At 34.9% G+C, this 16,809-nt stretch overlaps 1 protein-coding gene across 5 annotated transcripts in view; it reads left to right on the top strand.

Annotated features, from left to right (window-relative positions):
• FBXO8 (F-box protein 8) overlaps nucleotides 1-16,809 on the top strand; it is a 55,723-nt gene that overhangs the window by 25,476 nt on the left and 13,438 nt on the right. For 4 of the 5 annotated variants that reach the window (XM_055577680.1, XM_055577681.1, XM_055577679.1 and 1 more), the window contains exons 4-6: nucleotides 8,907-9,025; nucleotides 11,045-11,241; nucleotides 12,506-13,139. The exons of the other annotated variant lie outside the window; for it this stretch is intronic. In XM_055577680.1, the coding sequence (XP_055433655.1) occupies nucleotides 8,907-9,025; nucleotides 11,045-11,241; nucleotides 12,506-12,693 (504 nt within the window). In that variant the 3' untranslated portion in view covers nucleotides 12,694-13,139. Of the gene's footprint in view, nucleotides 1-8,906; nucleotides 9,026-11,044; nucleotides 11,242-12,505; nucleotides 13,140-16,809 lie in introns of those variants that run through there. 5 annotated transcript variants of the gene reach the window in all.

Here is a 16,809-nt window from a genome sequence, read left to right as displayed (position 1 = left end):
CTCCTGGAACTTTTGGATTGTAGTAGATAAATATTTGACACCTGAGTAATGGTCCTTCATCAAGTATGTATCAGAAACACCAGCATCTTCTAGCTTTAGATAGTGATAAACTTTGCCTTTAATTTTGTTTTCTGACATCTGATGAGCAGTTTTTGCATATTTTAATAATAGTTAATGTTATTAACCGTAACTTTTTGGTTCCGTGGTAGTGCTTAGTTTAATCTTTTAAAAGACATTTTAAGCAATAACTTGAGGTACATACATTATGCTCAAATTTAAACATGTTTGGGCTGAAATAGTGGTAGGATGAACAGAGACTTCAATTACATGAAAAAGTATGCACATGTGATGACAGCAAAACTACCATTTAAACCCCAGCTTCTCTATTAATAAGATTTGGGTTTTTGAAAAATCTTTTTTTTTTTATTTCAATGTCCTTTTAAAAGTATTCATTTGTTCTCAGTCAGGAAAACATTTAAAAAGTCTTGTTTATTTGAAAATTGCTTCAGAGCTGTTAAAATATATTTATAAATGTATATTCCAGATAATATAAAATTGTAAGTTTTATTTATCAAAGTCTGTCATTTAATTAGCTATATATGTATGTGTGTATGTGTATTTCTATAAATGCACATATTGCGAGTGAAATGTTTCTGTGTGATTTTTATAAAGCAGGAATTCTAGACATAACATTAGTGCTTAAATGTGTCACTTTGTCATTAGTTTGAAGTGTTAGTAACCATACCTTAACCTAATAGAGATTTATCTCCATATTTTGATTAATGCTATCTTTTTCTAAGTTACAGACAGATTAGAGATAGTACTTTTTCTAGAAGCTTACATAGCCTACCAGCAATTTTGTCAATATAATTACAATAATGATTGCTGTATTTAACTTTTAGTAGTAATTTGTCTCCTCTTATGGCAGAAAGTGAAGAAGAACTAAAGAGCCTCTTGATGAAAGTGAAAGAGGAGAGTGAAAAAGTTGGCTTAAAGCTCAACATTCAAAAAACTAAGATCATGACATCTGGTCCCATCACTTCATGGGAAATAGATGGGGAAACAGTGGAAACAGTGTCAGACTTTATTTTTTTGGGCTCCAAAATCACTGCAGATGGTGACTGAAGCCATGAAATTAAAAGACACTTAGTCCTTGGAAGAAAAATTATGACCAACCTAGACAGCATATTAAAAAGCAGAAACATTCCTTTGCCAACAAAAGCCCGGCTAGTCAAGGCTATGGTTTTTCCAGTAGTTATGTATGGATGTGAGAGTTGGACTATAAAGAAAGCTGAGCACCAAAGAATTGATGCTTTTAAACTGTGGTGTTGGAGAAGACTCTTGAGAGTCCCTTGGACTGCAAGGACATGCAGCCAGTCCACCCTAAAGGAAATCAGTCCTAAATATTCATTGGAAGGACTGATGTTGAAGCTGAAACTCTAATACTTTGGCCATCTGATGTGAAGAACTGACTCATTTGAAAAGACCCTGATGCTGGGAAAGATTAAAGGCAGGAGGAGACGGGGACGACAGAGGATGAGATGGTTGGATGGCATCACCGATTCAATGGACATCAGTTTGAGTAAACTCCGGGAGTTGGTGATGGACAGGGAGGCCTGGCATGCTGCAGTCCATGGGGTCACAAAGAGTTGGACATGACTGAGCAACTGAACTGAAGTGAACTGAGTAATTTATCACTTTGGAAGTAACGTCATTTTCATGAAGTGGTCTGTCCCAGTGATGGATGTGACTCCTGGTGACTTTTACACCTCACAGATACAGCTGGCTTTCTGTTTGAGGCTGTTAGAACAAATGAATAGGAACTTTGTAGTGTTATTTGAGGGAGAAGGCAATGGCACCCCACTCCAGTACTGTTGCCCGGAAAATCCCATGGATGGAGGAGCCTGGTAGGCTGCAGTCCATGGGGTCGCTAAGAGTCAGACACGACTGAGCGACTTCACTTTCACTTTCCGCTTTGATGCATTGGAGAAGGAAATGGCAAGCCACTCCAGTGTTCTTGCCTGGAGAATCCCATGGATGGAGAAGCCTGGTAGGCTGCAGTCCATGGGGTCGCACAGAGTCGGACACAACTGAAGCGACTTAGCAGCAGCAGTAGTGTTATTTGAAACCTTAGACAACGAAGTTCATGTTATTTTTTTCTGATGGCATTGCTTTCTCTCCTATGAAAAAGAAACAGAAAGATCTGTCCTCCACCTCGCCTCCATTTTTCCTGGACTCCATTAGAGATGATTTTCCATTTTTCTTTTTATTTTCTTTGAACTATCCCTGCTTTTTTGGAGTTTCCTGTTGACATTTTCTAATAGCTACAAATAATTTAGGGTGTAGGTGTGACTGTTCTTAGTAGTTCCTCAGCATTGTGTACTTTGATGTACCAAAAACCCTCCATAAATTGTTTTTGGAGACTGAAATCCTTGCCAACTCAAACAGGTCCATGAGTAAGCTGACTTCAGTCCATATTCCATACTCATGACTTTTCATCATCCTCCAGACAGAATATAGGGTTCTGACCAATTCCAGTTAGAGAAATTTAAAAATTTGGTCAGAGCATTTCCTTTAGTCTTTTCAATCTATTGATTAGATTAACCATCATTAAATTACCATGAATAAAATTGCCATGAGTAAAAGTGTGACATTTCTGAAGTTACATGCTGAAGGACAGTGTTATACACCAGAGAGTGGCATAGCTAAACTTAGTGGGTAGAATGAAATGAAATGACAGCATAAAAACATGGATACCTAGTTTTAAAACTTGCCCTTTAAGTAATATAATCTTTATTTTACTTCAGCCAAAAAACAAAGTGTTGATATTTTAATTGCAGAGTATATATCCCTAGAAGAATTTCTAGATGTGTTTTTTCCGTTAACTATAGTGCCCATGTTCTCTAAATAAATAGGAAGAACGAGAAATTCTGGGCTGGCTAATATTAATAGATTTTATATTTTTATTAGCAAGTATGATAGCACCAGAAAAAGGAGAAATAGTTTCAGAGCTGTCATAGCCGCTGCTGCTGCTGTTTTCAAGTAAGACAATGGGAATACTCTGACCGGGGGAAGGACTTCCCCTGATGTGCTAATTTTTTTAAAAAATAATTAAAATTTTAAAATTAAAGCTTTTACAATATAATATCTTATTTTTATGTCTTTTTAGTATGAAAATGTTACATTTCAATTGCTCATTTCCCTGTGGTTAAAATGTACACTTGACTATTAATAGATCAGTTCCATATTGAAACAAAAATTAGAAATCTAGATTGGAGTATTTCATTTTATAAATATTTATTGTTAAAATTTAAGGATTGTTTTTCTAAAAGTTTTCAAATGTCCTTTTAAAAAGGAAATTAAATGCAGTGTCCAGCTTGCTTTCTGTTGTGTAATGCTCAGAGGACAGATTTATTACCTGAAAAGTAGTAGCTGTAATACCTGGTTTTTACATTTTATACAATAGCAAGTTTGAACAAAACTAGTTAAAGCAAATTTTTTCATTAAATTTCTTTCCTAAATTGTTCTTTAGGAAAACACATTAAAGATACTCCCTAGTATGTCAGTTTTGTTTTATTAGTAATTTTTTCTGTTGATACCAACTGTTACACAAGGTTTCTGCCAAGTGTCTGGGCCAATTGCCAGTACTTTCAGTACTAGTATTCAGCACTTAAAAAAAAAAATATTAAGACTTTATCATTTAAAGCAGTTTTAGGTTCACAGCAGAAGTCCGTATTTTACATGCCTCGTTTCCTAGAATTCACTTTGTCCCCAAATATATATTTTTTGGTTCTGAACATATATATAGTAGATTTTTGCCTTTGAAGTATACTATGGGTAATAATGATTTGATTTTTAAAAATAGGAGAGAAAAACATGAGTTTAATACAATAGAAGAAAAACAAAGGATGTGTATCTTAAAACAGAAATTGCTGTATGAAAGAGCCATTCTTATAGTAATAAGAAAATGGGGAGATGCATTGTGTAGAGGACTGAGCTTCATTCAACACATCGTTCTTCAATCTGAATTCCTTCTTAATATTGGTTTTAGCTATTTGCATATGTTTTCTTAACTTATTTGTTTTTGCCACCTAAATAAACCTTTTCTCTAAACAACTTACCACTCTAATTATATTGTTTAAGTCTTGGTGTTGTCATTTGCATAATAAATTTTAGTGACGTACTCCATGGAGGATGCTTTACAGACTTTCTTGATATATATATATTTTTTTATCTTTGAATCACTGAAAGCATGTATTCTATTTAAAGCTTTAACATGAGATAAGATGAATTCACCTTAACTTTTCTTGGGTTTTCATTGCTGCTTACCATTCCTTTTGTTTATTCCTAATGGATTTCCTGTTATACCCTCCACCACTGTTGATAGAAATCTTTACCATTTTGCTCAAGGAGCTAAGAGTTTGCTCTTGTCCAACTCCTTCTGGATGGCTTATCTTCCCTAAAAAGAAAACCAACGTGCACTCTGTTTTTGTCTTTTAATGCTTTCTCCAGACACCTGTTTCTGAACCAGTACAGCCATCCTGTCCTCCAGGCTGAGAAAGTGTCTTAGACCCCACCTGTATTTTCGATCCTTTGCCCCGTTCTCCTCTACTTGCAGCTCCAATTATGTCCTCTTACTTTTTTGCCATTAATTTTGCCATTTTTTTTCTCCTATGGCAACCCATTCCAATATTTTTATCTGAAGAATTCCATGGACAGAGGAGCCTGATGGGCTACAATCCATGGGGTCACAAAGGATTGGATATGACTTAGCAACTTAACACACACACACACACACGTACTAATACATTAAGTCAGTAGATTTGTATTCAATTTTCTCACCTTGCTCATGCCTTAGTTTTCTACTTTTCCCATTACTATGTGAAAAGGGACCCCTTGAAAGTCACTATTTTTATATATTCTTAGATTGAAACTCTGATACTTGTTACTCTCTATCACTGAAAACCTAGCAGTATGCATTTTGGGGAGCAAGAAGTTCTAAGTTTCATCAGTTTAAAGTCTTCACTCAAACCACACACAGTGTTTATTTTCTTTGTGACACAGATGTCACAAGTCTTAACCTCTTCAGATGTCTCAATGTCTTCATCTTTTCTCCTTTCCTAAATAGCTTCATCTTTAGACCTAATATCTCTATCTCCTTTGGTTCTTCCTTATATAACATAAAGTCTAACCCTCCAACAACTCTCTCAGACCCTGGTTTCCTTTATTCAGATGGTTCTAGTTTGTCAATATGTCCCATAAAACGCAACATCCAGAACTGGACACTTATTTTACTATACCATGTAGATGATAATGAGCTTCACCCTTTTTCTGGAAACTATGTTAATTTAGACTAGTCATGATTTCCTTGCTACCTATAAGACACAGACTCACAGAAGCACATATCTATACTGCTGAGAGTTCCAGTCCTGATTAATAACTATTATTAATGCTATAGGGTCTAGCATATTCCTCTGTCCATGGAATTCTCCACATTACCTGCCATCTGAGAAACCTGTATTCAGGAAGCAACAGATTGGTTGCTGACATGGAAAAACAGACTGGTTCAAAATTGGGAAAGGAGTACGTCAAGGCTGTATATTGTCACCCTGCTTATTTAACTTATATGCAGAGTACATCATGTTAAATGCCAGGCTGGATGAAGCACAAGCTGGAATCAAGAGTGCCGGGAGAAATATCAATAACCTCAGATACACAAATGACACCACTCTTATGGCAGAAAGCTAAGAGGAACTAAAGAGCCTCTTGATGAAGGTGAAAGAGAAGAATGAAAAAGCTGGCTTAGAACTCAGCATTCAAAAAATGAAGATCATGGTATCCAGTCCCATAACTTCGTGGCAAATAGATGGGGAAAATGTGGAAACAGTGTCAGATTTCATTTTCTTGGGCTCCAAAATCTCTGCGGATGGTGACTGCAGCCACAAAATTAAAAGACTCTTGCTCCTTGGAAGAATAGCTATGACAAACCTAGACAGGGTATTAAAAAACAAAGACATCACTTTGCCGACAAAGGTCTGTCTAGTCAAAGCTATGGTTTTTGCAGTAGTCATGTACGGTTGTGAGAGGTGGACTATAAAGACAGCTGAGTACCAAAGAATTAATGCTTTTGAACTGTGGTGCTGGAGAAGACTCTTGGTGGTAGAGTCCTTTGGACAGCAGAGAGATCAAACCAGTCAATCCTAAAGGAAATCAACCCTTTTGATTGATTTCGGCACTATTCTGAAGCTGAAGCTCCAATTCTTTGGCCACCTGATGCAAAGAGCTGACTCACTGGAAAAGATTCTGATGCTGGAAAAGATTGAGGGCAAGAGGATAAGGGAGCGACAGTGAGATGATTGGATAGCAATCAGCAACTCAATAGACATGAGTCTGAGCAAACTCTGGGAGATAGTGAAGGACAGGGAAGCCTGGCGTGCTGCAGTTCATGGGGTCGCAACTTAGTGACTAAACAACACCTCCAATAGGATCTAGGGATTCCTCTGTAACATTCTTCTAAAACTTTATTTAAAAATCAACAATACTTATACATGTATTAAACAAATATATAGTTATTCAACAGAGTTCATGCTATAGTTTCTTTTGTATTTATTGCTTACAAAACAAGATAGTTTTGGATGGTTGCCAGCTTGCTTATTGAAGACGACTGTAATCTGGTCCTATGCCTCTTTATGTTGTGTCATCTCTTAACCCTTCACTCCAGTAGCCCTTCTGAAGCAATCTTCCTTTCCAGAGTAATCCCAGGCTTGAAACTGAGGCCGTCTTTCCTCAAAACCAATAGTGCTAGCTGATTTCAAGTTTGTGTTGCTGGTTTTCAGGATTGTGTTTAAAACCATCTGTTTCCTCCTCTGCATTTAATTGATTTCGAAGAACTCAAGTGAGATTATATGTTAAATTTTCAAACATAGAAAAAAGAAAATGACCAACAATTTTATGATGCTTGCATAAGGCAAATAAATTCCAGTGTTCATTTATAAGTGAGGAGCATCAAGCAATATTAAAAATGGCATATTATCATATAATTGGAGAATTATGTACTATTTAATAGATCACATTAGTTTTTTTTTTATATTTTGTAAATTTTTAGAAAGTAGAATTAGTTTTGTATCTCTTAAATACTGATTTACAAGTAAGCGTGAATAAAGAACCTGTTCATTACTGCTTAACTGACATTCCTTTGTCTTTGAATCACTTGGATTAAAATTAAGCACTGGAAATACTTCTAATATTTTGTTACACTTTTTAAATGGATGAATTTTGGAAAAGAAATCAAACCTGACTTAAGCTTGCTAAGTAGATAAATTAAATATACAGTCAACTCTCGATTGTTCAAACTAATGGAGGGAAGGATGGAAAACTCATTCCTATTTCCCTGGTTCCTACCCCCTCAGGCTCTTTCTGAGAGCCTTGCTGCAAACAAGTTCCTTGACTTTCCTTTCCATCTTGACCATATTCCATGCTCTAGCCTATCTGGGTGCAGTGCAGTCTGAAAGATGGCTTTGCACTGAGTTGACAGAGTCACATGTTCTCACATTTTGTTCTTTTTAAAGTCAGTGCTTTTTAAAATCAATGCTTTTAGGATTGCTTTTACACTTTCAAAATTCTCATGAAAATTTGATAACATTGCTAATATCCTATTATCTTGATGGCTCATAAAATTAATTTTGTATAAAAATCTTATCTTTTGAATTACATTCTATAGATAATTATAACCTTTCAAAAGCATAACCTCATGGTACCAAATTGCTCTAAAAATGTAATATAAAATTTTTATGGGAGTTTTTATAAAAATTTTTCGGACTCTTTGAATTCCCAATGTATGCAGTGTTTCTGAGTACTGTGTCATTGTTTGTAAAGGGAAGAAATGCTGAAGGAATTTATGTGTGAAAACAGTATGTTACGTGTATATAATATGTCATTTTCTCTACCAATTAACTGCACACATTGTGCTATTATCCAGACATGGGCATTCATGGGAATGCATGTATCTGGATAACTGTGAGTTGAAATAAACACACCTGCCTTTTATTTCAATAGCTGCACATTCAAATCCACATAAGACATTTATTTGAATGTGACCTTCATACACATGAGAAAACATTGGTTTCAGTGTTTGATTTTTTTGTTGTTGCTATTTTGTTGTTGTTGGTTTAAATCTAAAGTAGGGCACAGCCTTATGGATAATGCTTCTCTGGAAGACTTTGCATGCAGAGAAAAGGAAATTCAAAGATAAACCCTATGAAAAACATTGAAATTGTTTTGTCTTACTATGTTTTGCCTCAATATGTATTGGAGCCAGATTCTTATAAAACATAGCAATACTTAACGCCAAACTGTATACAACCCATAAACCAGTCTAGAACTCTGCCCATTTTACATTAAATTAAATAACTTAATTATTATTCTTCCCCACCCGCCCAAAAAAATGCTAGTCTGTGATTTGGAGAATCCTTTTTTCTCAAGAATCTGTTTCCTTGAAAAGTGTATTAGAATGTGTATCTGAACTTTCATGTTTTCCATTAGGCAATTGAAGTTTTTGTTATAAGGCTTATTTTTAAGATCTAAGTAATAGTTATTCGTTACCCCTACCCATAACCCAGTTTAGGTGATATTTCTGGATACTTTTTTTTAATTGACATGAGTCAGAAAATTGAATCAGACTTTCTTTAGAAGTCTAAACTTTGAATTTCCTACTTTTCATTGCATGTAAACTATCAACCATAAATAATAGTGTCAGTTCAAGTTCTAGCTTGTATTTTGCATGTGAAAGCTATAAACAGTCTGTTGATGCTGGAAAGACTCTATAGCTATTGTTTTGCTATTGCCTAATTGTTAAATTTGTAAATGAAGACTGATTTTATTTATGTAGACTTGTCTTTCTGTCTTAGGGAGTGAACTACTTTATGTCCAAGGGCATCCTTGATGATTCACCAAAGGAAATAGCAAAGTTTATCTTCTGTACAAGGACACTAAATTGGAAAAAACTGAGAATTTATCTTGATGAAAGGTAAAAAAAAAATTTAATTTTTCATGAGAAAAGAGTTGAGGAATGCTTTTAATTAGTTTTTACTTTAAAAATCACAGTCATCTAGTTGTAAAATTGAGTGAAGACAGGGAAAAGATTCCTGTACCTTGCAAATCATTACTCTTGTGAACTTGAACTTGTGTGTGAGTTTACTGTTGTAAACATTAAAAAAAAAAGCCCAGGAAGTCCAACATCTTTGTGATAGCAAAGATCACAAAACCAAATATTTTTGAGAAAGTCGAAGCCTTTTTTCCTTATAACTAGCCCTGAGATCTAAGTGTTTGGTAGCTAAAAGTTCTGAATTTTGAAATTGCCCATATAAAAATCAAATAGACAAATTGTACCCATAAACACAATCCTAGAGGTATAAGATGTGTATATCTGTGATACAGTACATAAAAATTGTCATGTAAAAGTTTGAAAATTCGAAAAGTATGATTTAATAGTGTGCTCTCCAGAGACAGTGTCTGATGTGCTATCCTAACTTGATAGTTATTCATTTGTACTCTTGAATTCTGGGTATCAAGGACATAAAAATATTGCAGAAATATTTTGATATGACATCACCATAAACTATGATTTTAAAAATTATAGATCTCATAGTAATCTAAAGAATGTCTCAAAAATAGGTTTACCTTTTCATTTTGATTCTCTTTTTTTTTTAATTTCTCATGATTTTCCAACAATTTGTATTTATTATATGCCAGGAACTTTGCTAGAATTTGTAGTATGCAGTTGATTAAAACATAATCCCTAGCCTTGAGGGGTGCACAGTTCAGCATATTGGCCACTGAAAAAAATTTCTTACATAAAGATGGTATCATTAACTCTTTTTTGTTCTGAAATGCTAGGTACCTATGGATTGGCAGGGTTTTTTTGTGGAACAACCTGATTTTTCTGTAAATATTTTAGACTTTGAAGGACATATGATCTCTGTTGCAGCTACTTATAACTATGCCATTGTGTCATCAAAGCAGACATGGACAATAAGTAAACAAATGAGAAAAGCTGTGTTCTAATAAAGCTTTATTTATAACAACAGCCCATGAGCCTCTGTAGTATTTGGCCCACTAGCTGTAGTTTGCCTGTCCCTGCCATAAGCAACAGGTAGAAATTAAGATTATGATCATACAAACATTGTTGAGTTTAGTGAGGATTGAAGCATACTGTAACAAAGCATGATTGTGCTGTGCTTAGTCAGTCATGTCTGACTCTTTGTGACCCCATGGACTGTAGCCCACCAGGCTCCTCTGTCCATGGGGATTCTCCAGGCACGAATCTTCCCAATCCAGGTATTGAACCCAGGTCTCCTGCATTGCAGGCAGATTCTTTATCATCTGAGCCACCAGGGAACCCCAAAGCATGATTATTGGAATGCTATTGATAATAAGTATATATGTACATATGTACACAAATTGTAAACAACCTAAACGTATTTCATTAGAATTATGTCCTTAAGATGGGATACTGTGGAGCCATTAGAATGAATGAGTTAGATCCATGTATAAAAACACAGAAAGCTGTTCATATTATACTATAGGAAATAAGCAAAAGCAGATTCTAGAACAATATAGGGTATAGATAGACACTTTAAAAAACTTCACATCAGCAGTTGTTACCTCTGGCAATGTGGATTGGTACGGAAAATGTAGATTCTCCTTATTTTCAGAATTAAAAAGGTAAAGAATTCTGTTAATCATATGGATTTAGCCAAGAAGATTCTTGAAATAAGTTAACATTTTTCTGAAAAATTCATTTTTTATTTCAGAATTAAAATTTCTAGTTCACCTTGTTTTTTGTTCTAGTCATGAAAGATTTTTTAAAATTGTTTAACTTGATAATCATACTTTTATTTTTAACTTTTAAGACATATATGCTTTATAAGACTGGTAATAAATAGTAAAGTATTTTTATCCAAAAAGTAAATAATCTATGATTTTTCCCATCTCTTTTTAATAGAGAAAAGTTAACTAAAGCTGTACCTTTTTCTTTTTCTACTAGGAGAGATGTCTTGGATGACCTTGTAACACTGCATAACTTTAGAAATCAATTCTTACCCAATGCACTGAGAGAATTTTTTCGTCACATCCATGCCCCTGAAGAGCGTGGGGAGTATCTTGAAACACTTATAACAAAGTTCTCACATAGATTCTGTGCTTGTAACCCTGATTTAATGAGAGAACTTGGCCTTAGTCCTGGTAAGAATATATATAGTGAATTCCTTCCTTCTCCCATTCCCATCTCTGGGTAAAAATAGTAGTAAATGAGACATTTTCCTCACTCTGAGGAAAAATGCTTCCCATAATTACAAATACTTGTTTCATTGCTTCTAGCAGTGACTAGTTTGTCAAAGCTGTTATTTACATGTAGTAAATATACTGTTTTAGGAGGAAAGTTACACTTAGGTATGTAAATTCTTACTTAAACATTGGAAATTTTTTACTAGTCTAATCAAAATCTTGAGAAATTGTTTTTAAAGCTTTTAGTAATACACATATTACATAGGTAACAGCTAGAATTTTTCTACTAAAGTGTATTTTTGATATAACTAGTTTTCACTCTTTGTGTGTGTGTATATGTGTGCATGATGTAGCCTGAGTCACCTATGTATTTTTTCGTGTAATGCAGCTTTCTTTCTTTCTTCCTGTCAACAATGTTGTTCTTATCTTACTACAGAGATTACCAAACCTTTTCCTAGCATACGGAATTTGTTGAACATGCTTATGGAAGACAGTCTTTATTAAGACTGCAAGAGTCTGAAAAATAAGCACCATAGTAATAGTAGTAAGCAGTTGTAGCAAGTATCATGAGGATAACAAGAAGCATCAACTATTGCCCTGCAAATATGTAGAGAAGAAAATATTTTGCTGCATGGGCTCATGTATAGCAATCTAAAGATGGACTTTTGAGATTAATATGTAAATTCCATAGAATTTTTTTAGACCTTTTATACATATCTTAAATAAGAAGAAGAATAATTTTATGAGATGTTTACATTTTATTTTCTAGTACCAAGTTAATACATTTTCTTGTTGTGTAGAATGCTTCCAAATTAAATTAGGCTTCTGTAAAAGCATATGTAAATAAATATCTTACTTTGTTTTAATAGGATATACTGAGAGTACAAATATATTTTATGGATAGTTGAATGGGAATATCACATTCGAGAGCAAGAGGAAAATAAAACCAGTTCTGGAATTTTTAAATTTAGAATGACTTTTCACTAAAAACTCTTAAATTATTTGAAGAAAATGCTTGATGAATTGGTGTTTGGATAACTGACATCCCTGTTTGCCCAGGAGATGAGTTTTCTAGGACACAAGACTTTCATCACCAAATTGGAAAAGGCCCAGGCAGTTCTCTTTAATTTTAATCTAATCTTTTGGAATTAAGAACACTTTTCCTTTGGGACCACTGTTTAATAACCAGCTAATAATTGGAGGTGTTTCTTTTTCCTTCCAGATGCTGTCTATGTACTGTGCTACTCTTTGATTCTACTTTCCATTGACCTCACTAGCCCTCATGTGAAGAATAAAATGTCAAAAAGAGAATTTATTCGAAATACCCGGCGTGCTGCTCAAAACATTAGTGAAGATTTCGTGGGGCACCTTTATGACAACATCTACCTTATTGGCCATGTGGCTGCATAAAAGCACAACTGCTGGGACTTCAGCTTTTAACTGCAAACTGAAGCTACCCAAGGACCTGTTTAGCAGATATGGGGTGACATTAGTGCTGGCCATTCTAGCCTCTGTGTGCAATCAAGCTTGAGTGTACAACTTTTTTTCTTTTACTCTTTTCTTTTTTAGTGACTTCTTTGGGGAACTAAAGAATTTTGCAGAATTTTTCTTAATTTTGCTTATCATGTTTTGCACAAAGCAGAGCCATTGTCTGACACAGCTGTTTAAGAATGTTAAACTGACATTATATTCTAAAAAAGATGGTATATTTGTGCATTAGATTTTGCCTGAAAACTTTATTCATTTCCATTCTTTTTTAAAATACCATGTAATATGTACATATTTAACTAAAAATTCATAATCATAATTATTTTATTGTAAAGATTTTGACTAAAGCCTTTCCTTTTTCTCTCAAACTGAGTTCTGAGATTTATTTGATAAGAAATTACAACTGTCTTCATAAAAGTTGCATCTAACCTGGATAGAAACCATACCAGCTTCTCTTTCCAATCTTTGAAGAGTATATTTGTCTCTATGCAAAACAGGCACTTATTTTTAAAACATAAATTCATCACCTGACTTCATTTTTAAAATTTCTGCCTTAGTTAAGTCTGAAGTCCTTGAAACCATAGCAAAACACATTAAAATCTAAGGTTTCCACACATAAGAACAAAATGCTATTATCTGATTGTGATGATTTCAGCTCTGAATCAGCTGGGAAAGAAATCTTGTAAATGATAGTAAACTGTCTTTATTCACTCATTCAGTAAATATTTATCAAGGGCCTTCCATGTGCTAATATTGTGCCAAGTACTCTTGGTACCTCGACAGGGGCTCTGCCTTCACAGATGTTATGAGATTGGGTAATGAGAGGAAAACTACTGATTGGTGCTAAGTCACTTCAGTCGTGTCCGACTCTCTATGACCCCATAGACTGTAGCCCACCATGCTCCTCTGTCCATGGGATTCTCCAGGCAAAAATACCAGAGTGGGTTGCCATTTCCTCCTGTAAAACTACTGCTTAATGGAGAGCAAATGTATGAAGTAGATCTTAATTAACATCTTAATTAACAGTTATTTAATCATTAAAACACTTAGCATTGGAGTAATAAAGAACAAGGCATGTATATGGTAAGTCACAAATGCCCTGGAAATGTCTCTAGATGAAAAGCATCAGCTTTGGCATGATACAGCTGCTATGTTTAGGGGGAGTAAAATGCGGGAGGGGGAGCCCCTTGCTAGAAGTGTAGGATCCTGGCTTACAGATCTTGCCCTACTATTACAACTGAACAATGGACTACAGAATTTTCAAAAACAAGATAATCAAAACAGCTTTTTTGAGAGTCAAAGGGACTTTTAGGCTGGTAGTAAACACTTTCTAGGGTCTTCCAAGGTAGCACAATGGTTAAGAACCTGCCAATGCAGGAGACGGGTTTGATCCCTGGGGAAGGAAATGGCAACCCACTCCAGTATTCTTGCCTGGAAAATACCATGGACAGAGGAGCCAGGTGGGTTACAGCCCATGGAATCACAAGAGTCGAGCACAACTGAGCACACACACACACATTTTCTAAGATTCCAAAGCAAATATCTAATTATGTTTCACACGTACATAAGTTTGAATTCCACGACAAAATAATTCTAATAAATGTCTTTATAAATGCCTCACCTATGTAAAGCAAACCCATATCTCTTTTTACAAGCTATTCTTTCTGATATCCTTAACTCTTTTTTGTATCTAAGGTCCCTATACTATCATAAGATCCACTTCAAATATAATTTCTTGGTCACAGCTATCAAAGACTGTCTCTATTATACAGTATATACCACTGGTGTTAATTTTCTACATGTCCAACTTCTTTATCAAACTGTAGTCTTACTAAGGTCAAGGATTACTGTTAATCTGTCTATTCTATTAGATTCTGTTCTAAGGCTTGAACTAGGCAAGTGGTGGAGGAGTTAGTGAGGAAGAAAAAGTTTTTAAAAACACACAACTGAAAATTGATAGGATTTAGTGATTTGGAAGAAAAGTTTCTAATATGAGGATCTGCTTATTCTATTATCAAAGGTAACTACTGGGAAAACCAACCAGTGGAATGAAGTGGAAAAGATAATGATTCTAATTTGGGGATGTCTTGAATTTGAAAGTATCAATAGAACATTGAAGCTAAAGAATAAGACTAGATACATAAATTTGAGGGTGATTAGAATTTGGAGTATGCTATACGAGATGAAGCATGAAGTCCAAAAACAAAGGTTTGTAAAAACTGTAGAAGGACCAGGGAATAATGGAATCCCAAGAGCTAGGGATTCAAGAAGGATGCTGAGCTTTGCATGTGTTGCAGCCCAGTAGATTTGTTTTTCCACTTACACTCAGGCCTTTTTTGAGTATACCTTCTCCACTTGGGGCTGAGTTCTTTGAGGCTAGAAAACAATGGTAGTGCTGATGCTTTTGTATTGTCTCTGGCCAAATACCTCCTTGTTCAGTGCGTAATCTGAACTCTGCTGAAACCCATAAGAGTGCTTATGGTCCTCTGCAACTCAGACCCGTCTACACTTTCCTTCCCAGTAAGGGCTCTGCTGTTTCAAGCCCAGAATACACCATTCCAACTGCATGCTGCCAGCCCTCCTGCCGATACACCATCACCACTGATACTTTAACATACAGTACAGGTTCTATTAAGAAAAGCAAAGGGGGAATATGCTTGAAAACTTTTAGAGCCTCCAAATTTATCATCAACAGGGTTTTTTCCTAACATCATTATTCTCTCTAATCTCATCTGTTCTACTCTCTCTCTGGAAAGCTTGTAATCCCTATTTACTTGTTGAGATGTTATTTGCCCTTCAAAGTCCCCTCAGACTCTTTTGCCTCCAGGGCAGCTCTCTCAATTCTTGCAGGTGGGAACTGTATTCTTAGATCTCCCTCAATACCTAACATAGACCTTGGCCCAGAAGCAGTTTCTCAATAAACCCACAGTTGTATCATTCTAGCCCTGGTTTAGTTTCTATCTAAGTATACAGAAAGATGGCTTTACTATTTGCTTTTCAAAAAAATACATCCAGACCTTTCAGGTGTACCCATTTTACAAATCAGGATGTATTAGAGTTAACTCAAAATAATGCAGATTCAACCTATATATTCTAGTGAACATTTTCTTAAATATTAGTATTAATAATGCAACTAACTAACTATGGTTTCTTTCCAAGAATTGTAAGCGAATATGTCTACTTTAGGAAACCATCCTAAGGAAATAATCCAAAACAGAGGAAGGGCAGTAGGTGCAGTCTTCGTCACATCATTGTTTTAATAAAAAAGAAAAAGAAACAATTGGAATGCCCCAAACTTGGGGCTGTTCTAACAAATAATAAATATTTGAGTTTATACTGGACACCAGAAACTAAGGACTGGTCAAGTAGACCAGAACACATCCTCATGACTATGATGCCATGATGTTAATAATGTGTTAGCAGTTGTAAATTATGGTAAATATTTAAAAGGATATTGAATTGCGTATATACACACACATTACAATCACTGTGTAATACAAAGCAAAAGCCTATGACTGGAAAGAACAGATTGGCACACAATATACCAAAATAGTATGGATAATGAAATTTTTAAACTTTCTTCTTCCAAATATTCTCAAGGGTCATGTATTTTAGATGGAACAAAATAAATTATTTGAAGTATTCAGAAAATGATAGAGTGTTCCTAATTTAGCTAGTAGAGTTTCCCTTCATAATGTTTCCGTGCATTTTTATTCAAAGCTTGTTTTATTTTTAAAAGACACTTGGTTGATCTGTTAAATCATATCTGGATAAATGTTTTGTTTTCAAGCTTAGAAAAGTGGATTGTTTTGTTTTATTTTTGTCTCATCAAATTAAAGACCAACAAGAGAAAGATACCAAATCTTTACGGAGGAAATTTTCATTTGTTTAAAAAAAAAAAAATGACTTTCTTCTTGGCCTGGTCGGACAGGAGGGTTGGATTTAATTTAAAATGATTAATGAGATTTTGTCAGGCTTCTTGACTTTACCCCACTGCAGTTTGTCAATGCAACAACCTGGGAAGCCAGGACGCCACTC

The sequence above is a fragment of the Bubalus kerabau genome, chromosome 4 (assembly GCF_029407905.1).
Source record: "Bubalus kerabau isolate K-KA32 ecotype Philippines breed swamp buffalo chromosome 4, PCC_UOA_SB_1v2, whole genome shotgun sequence".
NCBI lineage: Eukaryota > Metazoa > Chordata > Mammalia > Artiodactyla > Bovidae > Bubalus > Bubalus kerabau.
Note: the sequence above shows the minus strand (reverse complement) of the source record. Positions and strands in the feature narration are given on the sequence as shown.